Source organism: Puma concolor, chromosome B1 (assembly GCF_028749965.1).
Source record: "Puma concolor isolate L17-30 chromosome B1, mPumCon1.1.hap2, whole genome shotgun sequence".
In the NCBI taxonomy this organism is placed as follows: domain Eukaryota; kingdom Metazoa; phylum Chordata; class Mammalia; order Carnivora; family Felidae; genus Puma; species Puma concolor.
Window position 1 is genome coordinate 6,903,809 of NC_141670.1, and position 9,327 is coordinate 6,913,135.

At 44.6% G+C, this 9,327-nt stretch overlaps 1 protein-coding gene and 1 long non-coding RNA gene across 2 annotated transcripts; one reads left to right on the top strand and one right to left on the bottom strand.

Moving 5' to 3' along the window:
- The first annotated feature begins 956 nt into the window (after positions 1-956).
- LOC147581437 (uncharacterized) lies at positions 957-5,908 on the top strand. The gene is made up of 2 exons (XR_015249910.1): positions 957-2,481; positions 5,161-5,908. It is a non-coding gene; the product is annotated as an uncharacterized LOC147581437 (long non-coding RNA).
- Positions 5,909-6,814: 906 nt separating this feature from the next.
- LOC112870024 (beta-defensin 106A-like) lies at positions 6,815-9,311 on the bottom strand. The gene is made up of 2 exons (XM_086702872.1): positions 9,199-9,311; positions 6,815-6,998 (listed from the first exon to the last, which is right to left on the bottom strand). Exons 1-2 carry the CDS (start codon positions 9,309-9,311, stop codon positions 6,815-6,817), a joined length of 297 nt encoding a protein of 98 aa, XP_086558998.1.
- Between the last annotated feature and the right edge of the window lie 16 nt (positions 9,312-9,327).

Genomic DNA, 9,327 nt, shown 5'->3' on the forward strand with positions numbered 1-9,327 from the left:
TGCCCCATTGTTGTTTATTTGAGTGGGGCTCTTGACATTCACAGGCTAGGTCATTATTTCCCTAGGGGTTTGCAAAATAGTGATATTCTCTTGATGTTATCATTCTTTGTTATCATTCATTTATTAGCTGGGCTAACATTTGGAAGGAAAAGGGAAGTCAAATGTTTTAGGGCTCCCCTTTCCTTACCAGATTTCAGGACAGTGGGTCTGTGGGGGGCGGGGGGGGGGCAGATCAGCTCTGTGCCGTGTCTGCAGGATGTGACCCTCCACAGACATCCATGTGGGCCAGTCCCTTGTCATCACATAACATTTCTTTAGTCTTGCTCCCTGGAGGTCTATGCCTTGAATTAGAGTGTTTGCTAAATGAATTGCACTTAATATTGATTTCTTTCCTGTTTTAATTAATAAAAGACATTACTAACTGCTGAGCAAAACTGATCAGAAGAGAAAACTCATGCTAGCAAGCTCAGCTGATGCAGTTCAGGCCAAAAATATAAAAGAAGTTCACTTAGGGGGCGCCTGGGTGGCTAGTCGGTTAAGTGTCCGACTTTGGCTCAGGTCATGATCTCAGGGTTTGTGAGTTTGAGCCCGGCATCAGGCTCTGTGCTGACAGCTCGGAGCCTGGAGCCTGCTTCAGATTCCGTGACTCCCTCTCTCTCTGTCCCTCCCCTGCTCGTGCAGTCTCTCTCTCTCTCAAAAATAAATAAACATTAAGGGGCGCCTGGGTGGCGCAGTCGGTTAAGCGTCCGACTTCAGCCAGGTCACGATCTCACGGTCCGCTGAGTTCGAGCCCCGCGTCGGGCTCTGGGCTGATGGCTCGGAGCCTGGAGCCTGTTTCCGATTCTGTGTCTCCCTCTCTCTCTGCCCCTCCCCTGTTCATGCTCTGTCTCTGTCTGTCCCATAAATAAATAAAAACGTTGAAAAAAAAAATTTTTTTTTAAAAAATAAATAAACATTAAAAAAAAAACTAAAAAAAATAAATAAAAGAAGTTCACTTAGGCTTGTGGCTGATTAGCTGTACTTTTTGGTTTGGCTGTTATGTTGAAACACTCACTTAACCCACTTTGCTTTCTCCCTTATCCCAACTATGCAAGGCCATTTTGAGGCTCCCCCACATGCTCTCCACTGAGTGAAGGCACTTAGCGAATTCTTGTGACAGTAAAACCTTGGTTTGCGAGCATAATTTGTTCCACAAACAGGCTTGTCATCCAAAGCACTTGCATATCAAAGCGAATTTCAAGGACCATTGGCTCAGCTGTGATCATGTGACATTGGGCGTCATGTACTACTCGTATTGCAAGACCTCACTCATTTATCAAGTTAAAATTTATTAGAAATATTTGCTCATCTTGTGGAACACTCAGGAACAAGTTACTCGCAATCCAAGGTTTTAGCGTAATTGGATTAGCTGCAGCCACTGGGAACGTTCCAGCCGTGAGGGGACTCAGGAAGTGAAGGCTCAGAGTTTCGGCTGCTGCAAGGACCCGGCCCCACCGGGTTTCAGGACGTCAGAGGAATGGGTCGGTTGGCATTCCGCGTTTTCAGACAGCAGGGGTAGATGTTGGGGCAAGTTCCGATGAAGAATTCCCCTGTTTTACAGCGCCTCCGGCAGCGGGCGGTCCCATAGCCGCATATCTTGTCTGTGTCAAATTCATTTCTCACTAAAGAACAGAATAAATCAGTGCGATTATCATGCCTGAAGACCAGGAGGCGGGACTTTGGCAGTGGTTTCGAGGGGATAGTGACTGAACTGACTTGAGAGAATACCCTGGAACCCTGGTGGAACAGACTTCCCAAGCCACCTCCTCCCTCTGCTCTCCTAGCTGATGGACCCCCACCATCTGATTCTTTTCCAGATGAGAAGAGAATTTTAAACATTAAAATTAAACATTAATTGGCTCTTGTCACATCTCTTCTCAAAATCCCTACAATAAAATCCCTGCTATCACTTTTTGGTTGAATCCAAGCAAGCCCTTTACCTTGAGCTTCGAGCAGCGCTGGCCTCCGTTCAGGGCCCAACCCTCTTCTCCCTGGAATATTCCCCCCTCCTCCCACGAATGACCTCCTGGAATCTCCATGTCACAACGTTGGGGGATCTCTCCCTGTTCTTCCCATGTGCCCAAGTGCCCTGGAAGTTTTTTATTCCTTCACGACATCTTTCCCAAGTTGTAATTACATGATGTTTTCAGTGACTTGGTCTTCCTGATTGAATTCTAAGTTCCCCAGGTGGGAGACGATGTTCATGTTCCATTCACAAATTACAGGCTCGCCCAGTGCCCAACATGTGCTTAAAAACCAACCACCTGTTGAGTGAACGTTGGGACAGAGAGGACGAGCATAAAGCAGAAGCGACATGAGCAGGGGAGAGCAGAACAGACAGAGGAGAGGAGATACCCACCGGGCTCACTGGGCTGAACCCTGGGACTCTGATTTCAGCTGCTACATGTGAAAAACCTGAAAGTCTCCACTCCCACCCTTAAGGTAAGAAAAACTCTGAACAAACTGAAAATCGATGATTTTTCTTGGACCCATCAGAGAACTTAGGTCACAGGGCAAACCACCACTCCCAAATTTGGAGAGAGTCACAGCGGAGATGGGCTAACCTGGGGCAGAAGCCTCTGGAGCCTTAAAAGGGTAGGAACACTGTGGTCATGTTGACAAATTTCCAGAGGATGAGTGAGGGCAAGCCTGAACCAAATAACTGAGGGCCACAGGGGAAGGGACCCCACTGCTTCCTGGGTTTTAACTCCAGGACGCCCATGAGGTAATCACGGTGAAAAGCCAAGAAGTAATCCCCGGTGGCCCTGGCAAGGAAAAGGGGAAGTCATTATGTGAAATGTGTCCAGAGAGTTTTCTACAACAAGAGCTGACTCTCCCAGGAAAATGATTTTACTAAAGCTTTATCTGGAGGAAGGACACGCCCCCTACACCAGCCCACCCAGCTTCCTCGCTCAAATGAATGGGACACCCTAGGACGTATTTGTGAAGGTCACATTGCAGGGACACCAGCCAGGAACAGACTGGTGTTTCTTTCAGTATGGTGGAGTCCTGATCATGAATATTTATTATATACTCATGGATATCTATTTTATACCAACACTACTTAATTTCTTTTTCCCTAAATTAATTCAATTTTTGTGTTCTTTTGGCACACTGTGTCATTGTTTGTTTGAAGTTCTTCCACATGTTCTGGCACTACAAAGTTGCTCTGGGTTTATCTTGTACGTTCTCTGCTCCAGTCTTAGAATCACCCACTTTTCCAAGGATCCCTGACTCCTTCCATTGGTGAATGGAATTAAAAACCAGTATTTGAGTGCCAGGTGTCCTCATAGTTGCTGGAATGTTCTTGCTTCCAGGACCTCTAAGCTGACAGAGCAAGGACGTACATATTTGTTTAATAACACACACATACACACACACACACCAATAAATATTTGTATATGTAACCATCTGTATGCAAGCCAGGTCTCCACCTGTCATCCATCCCCAAGTGGGTCATTCTACCTTTTCCCTGCTTATCTATAAACTCCCTCTCCAAACCTGGCTCCCACATCTGCAAGCCCGGTACTTAATTGTTCAGTTCCGGCTATAAGTGCATAGCAAGATCTGAATTGCTAAGCTTGTGTTACCTAACAAATACATCATCGGCTAGAGTGCCATGCTCTTGTGCATTGTACTAGATTATAGACTTCTTTTGTAACTGCCCACGTTACCCAGGCCAGCATCCCCTTCCCCCTGGCCTGCAGGAAAGTTGTTTTATACATTTATGATACAATTAGATAGTTCTGCATTTCACCCTGGGGTAGCCCTGACTTCCAATTAACTCTGTTAATTTGCACAGTGAACTTTAGTTCACCCTTTGGGCTGCATGGTTCTCAGGGTTTAACAAAGGCAGAGCATCATGCAGAAGTTTGATATTCTGCCCTAGCACATTCCCTGTGTTTTACCCCTGGCCAACCCCCTGGCAACCGGGGCAAAAGATCACTTCTTTTCACGATCCCTAGTTTTCCCCTTTCCAGAATGCCACATACATGGAATCATGCCGTCTATAACCTTTTTAGACTGGCTTCTTTCACACAGCAATATGCACTTAAGGTTATTCTGTGTCTTTTGGTGACTTGACAGCTTACCTGTTTTTTATTCCTGAATAATATTCCATTAGTTGGATGAATCACAGTTTGTTCTCAGCCCACCTACTGAGGGACATCTTGGTTGCTCCCGGTTTGGGGTGATTATAAACAAAGGTGCTATAAACATTCCAGGTAGGAGTTTGTTTGGACCTAAGTTTCTAATGTTTGACAAGGTTGCAACAGTAATCCAATGGAGAAAAGACAGCCTTTTGAACAAATGCTGGAGCAACTGAACACCCACAGCAAAAACAGAAATGAGAACAACATAGACCATCTTAACAGCTTTTAGAAAAATTAACTCAAAATGGTTCATGGATTTAAGTGTAACTGTGAAACCATTAAACTTTTAGAAAAGCACATAGGAGAAAATCATCTAAGACTACACAAAAAGATCTGAGACTTGACTCCCAAAGAAACCATGATCCATAGAAAGAAGCTGGACTTCACAAAGTTAAAAAAATTGCTGCTCAAAAGATCTATTAAGAGGTTAAAAATGCAATGTATATTGGGGGGAAAATATTTGGAAATTGCATATCCAACACATGACCCATATCAAGAATATATCAAGGACTCTCAAAGCTCAACAGTGAAAACAAGAAAAAATCCAATTAGAAAATAAGTGTGAGCCATCCATTTCGCTGAAGGTACAAAGATGGCAAAAACAAAAAATGAAACAAAACGAAAAAACAAAACCACAGGATAAGGTGTTAAACATCATGAGATTTTAGAGAAAGTCAAACTAAAATGACATATAAGCTGTTGATGACAAAAACAAAAAAATCGTGGCAACTGTTTGCAGCAGATGCTAGCTAGGGTGTGGATAAGCTAGGCCACGCTTACATTCCTGGTGGGAGTGTAAAGACGGTACAGCTACTCTGGGAAACAGTTTGGCATTCTTTTGTAAAAACTAAACCTGCAACCATATGACTTGGCAAGTGCATGTTGGGACACTCGTCTCAGAGTAATGACAAGTTGTGTTTGCTCAAACATCTACAAATGTAAAAGTTTACAACACCTTTACTTGTCATAGTACCAAACTGGAAAGAACCCGGCTGTCCTCCAGCAGGTGAATGGTTCAATGAATCCTGGTACATCCACCCGGTGGACTATGATGCAGGGACAAAAAGGGAAGACCTACTGAGACACGCACCAAACATGGAGAGTCTCCAGACCACTACAGTGAGTGAAAAGTCCCCCAGAAGTTACCTACTGTAGGATTCCATTTATTTTATTTTTAAATTCATTTATCTTGAGGGACACAGAAAGCGCATGCCAGCAGGGGAGGGGAAGACAGAGAAGGAGAGAGAGAATCCCAAACAGGCTCCTCACTGTAAGTGCAGAGCCTGAAGCCGGGCTTGAACTCACAAACCGCGAGATCATGACTGAGCCGAAACTAAGTCGGTCGCTGAACTGATTGAGCCACCCACGTACTCCTGTAGGATTCCATTTATATGACGTTCCTGAAGAACAAGTTGTAGAAGTGGAGAGCAGATAAGTAGTACCCGGAATTAAGGTGGAGGCGGACGCAGGAGGGAAGAGGGTGTGGCCCTGAAAGGGCAACATGGCGGGCGTGGGTGGGGGCAGGGATCTCTGTGGTGATGGACTTGTTTTGTATCCGTGTCAGTATCTGGTGTTCGTATTGTATTGCCCTCTGGTTGTGCTATTAGGAAAACTGCATTAAACGGTAGAGATGTATCTGTATTATATTTTACAACTGTGCATGACTCTGTAATTATCTCAAAACAGAAAAATGTCATAAAGAAAGGTTGTTGCTTCAACAGGATTAAGTGCGTTGACCTTGGGGAATCAAGAGGGAAATAAGGCAAGATTTCTGACCCAACAGGGAACCAAGGCTGGATCTTAGGCCTGGGGAACATGACCAGGAATCCTTACTTGAACTGGGTAATATGAAAGCTTAGAGTCAGAAAGTGATTTGGCAAATAATAGAAAGTCATTCGGAGACCTGGATCCAGTAATTGTCTCCAATTAAAGCCATGGAGTCAAAATGATTAACTTATACATGTGTATGACACATGAGAATCCTTAATAAGTAAATTTATCTATCAACTTATCCTTAATATGTTCATTTCTCCACTTACCCATTTATCTATCGTCTGTCTCAACAGGTGGTTGGGGCTGACTGCCTGAGGGCAAGTGAGAGGTTTGTTGATGTATAGTCTTTAGCAGTCCCCTTTAAAAAGAAATATCAGATCATTTGGGGAAAGTTCCCTTACCAAAAAATTATAGAAAAAGAAGGCAAGTAGGCAGGGACCATCAGGGTTAACTACTCACATTTCCTTTCTAAGTGAAGCACTTGACAAATTGATAAAAGATAGTCATTTATTTTTTTTTCTTCTTCAACTTTTTTTTTTTTTTTTTTTTTTTATTTTTGGGACAGAGAGAGACAGAGCATGAACGGGGGAGGGGCAGAGAGAGAGGGAGACACAGAATCATAAGCAGGCTCCAGGCTCCGAGCCATCAGCGCAGAGCCTGACGCGGGGCTCGAACTCATGGACCGCGAGATCGTGACCTGAGCTGAAGTCGGATGCTTAACCGACTGCACCACCCAGGCACCCCGATAGTCATTTATTTTTATTGAGGTGCCTTCTCACTGAAGAGACCAGAGTAAAAAGAAGACAAAATGCGGTCATGTATGTCACTCTGGAATGCCAGAGCCTTCAGATTCAATCATTTGTGTTCTTCCAACATGGCTGGAGGGTCAGGCAGCATTTCAGAGACTTCTGGCAGAGAGCAACGAGTTCTTCATTTTTCTGACAAGAATTCACGCACCTCCCTTGAAGCCTGGAGCATTTCTCGTCAAAAAACGCGTTCCTGGCTATGGAAGGCAAGGAGCCACTGGGATTAATTCTCCTCTCAGATCCATCCAGTTACCAGGTACAGTCTTGTAACTAGTTAGGAAAGATTTCTTTACAAGCTGCCGTGGTCTCATCCTGCCAGTAGATGAGATGGTATGGAGATATTTTCTCTCCATTTTTTCTGTCTTTTTGTTTTAGGGGGTTAACGACCAGGAAGAATACGTTTGTCTTGACATTTGGGGTTAGGCTATGGGGGCTTTGGGAAGCAGAAGCTATTGTTCTTTTATCAGAATCTGTTAGTGGTACGTAATGACCACCTTGTCCTTGGAAACCCCTCCAGGGCAGGTAACTCCCCAACTCGCTGTCCAAGTGTTACACCCTGAGAATTGAGCAGGTCTGAGGCTGGGGACATGGCCCACGATTGGAGTAATAAACAGGGATAAATATATAGAAAGGGAAAAGTTTACTCTTGTGGGTGGAAGGGAAAAGATTGCCTAGAAAGGCTCATCAGATTTCTTTGCCACATTTCATAAAACGTGTTCAAGGGCCAGTAGGGGCATGTGTTGGGAGTGATTCCCCAGGACTCCTCTTGTCTATTCTGTGCAGAATATAGTGGCTTCGGCCTTAGTACTTTATCAGTAGCCGTCCTAAGAGCAGCCCGCTTCAAGTTAAGGAGAGACAGACATCTTACTGGAATCAACATTTTCGATTACCTAATCCAGGTATATTTAAGGACAGGCATCAGATGTACACAAATTGAAATTAATGTCGACAAAGGTGACTAATTCACATATATGTAAAACTAAAACCAGGCGGATTGGTATTAGCATGTGTACTAATCATTTCTAGCATCTGCATATAAGTTCATAAGTATCAATACTCCGGTGTTTCAAAGCTCAGTGAACTTTGGCCCCCACTTCAGGGGACAGTACTCTATCCCCCCTCCTAATATTGTAAGGTCATCCCAGGCTGGAGGCACTGGACCTCACTCTTCACAAGGGTCCTTGTATTATATCCAGTTAACAGTGATGGTCCAGAAAGAGAGAGCCTCTGCAAAGAGAGAGCATCTGTGTCTACAAGGATTCGGATGGATCATCACACACACCCATCTAGAGGTTAATGTAACTCTGTGTGTGTGTGTGTGTGTGTGTGTGCGTGTGTGCAAATGCATATTAATAGGTCAGTTCCATTTGCTTATATAATTTTATATTGCCTTATTTTATATTGTGTTAACTAAATTATATAATAAACCTGACTGATCTGAAAAGGGGGCCTTGGTCAGTTTCCAATGTGTACATCGAGGTCAGTGGAATGAACAGCTCACCGTAGGTCCTGGATCCCGGTGCACTTGGCACAGAATCGAACCACACAGGCTCACTGCAAAACAGACCAGCAACGCATACAGCTGGTGTGAGAATTCTGAGCCTCCTAAGGAGACATCTATAGCATCTGGCACAATTTGGACTCGTTGCAGGCTCTGAAAAGCCCTTTCTCTAGCTCTCTGGAAACTGGGATGAGTCTAGTCTTGGATTTTATTTTGAGGAAGATCTGACTGGAGCCACTAGAGGTTCCTGGGAGCCAGAGGATGTGGCAGGAGTCCTGCTGTGAACTCTCAGGTCCTGGCTTCATTCCCGCTTATCTGTATGACTTTGAGAAGCCGCCTAGCCCATCTGAGGCTCAGTTTCTGCATCTGAAAAATATCTATAAAGCAAACCTTCCAAGCCTGAAGTGTTGGTCTGAAATCACTAAATTCGAAGTAGGACAGAGTTTTCTTAAAGGTCCTGGCATTGGAGAACCGCATGCATTTTGTGGTGTGAAGTGTTCATCACAAGTGCCCAGCTTCATGGTGTTGTGACGAAGGAGCAGCAGTTTGACACGTACGTTTGACCTGCGCCATGGCCGGCGTGAACGTGGTGTCTGAGCTCTGTCCCTTTCCTCGTCCCTTTTTGCCTTTTTCTGGCTCTCTTTCTTATCTGTCTCATCTCTATCACGACTATTTTTTACAAGATCCACAGATGCCAACCCTAGCTTTTACGTTTTTTCCCCAATTTTTTGTTTTTGTTAGTGAGCATGGAGCTGGGGACCAAAGGGCATCTTTCCTGGCATATCCTTATTTCCTCAACCCCGTGATACCCCATCTTAGACAATCAGGGAAAATGCAATGGATTTATAGAAGAGACATTAGGGGGGTCACCTCCCATAGTAAATGCTCCCCTGCAGGGCCACCGGGCTGACCACACCAAGGTGCTCACTGAAGCAGACTCTTTCTCTGGGCCACCACCTCTAGAACCTTCCCTACAAAGACGTTCATTTTACCTGGGGCCAGAAGGAAGAGAACAGCAAAGAGAAAGAGGAATGTCCTCATGTCTCGAAGGGTCTTG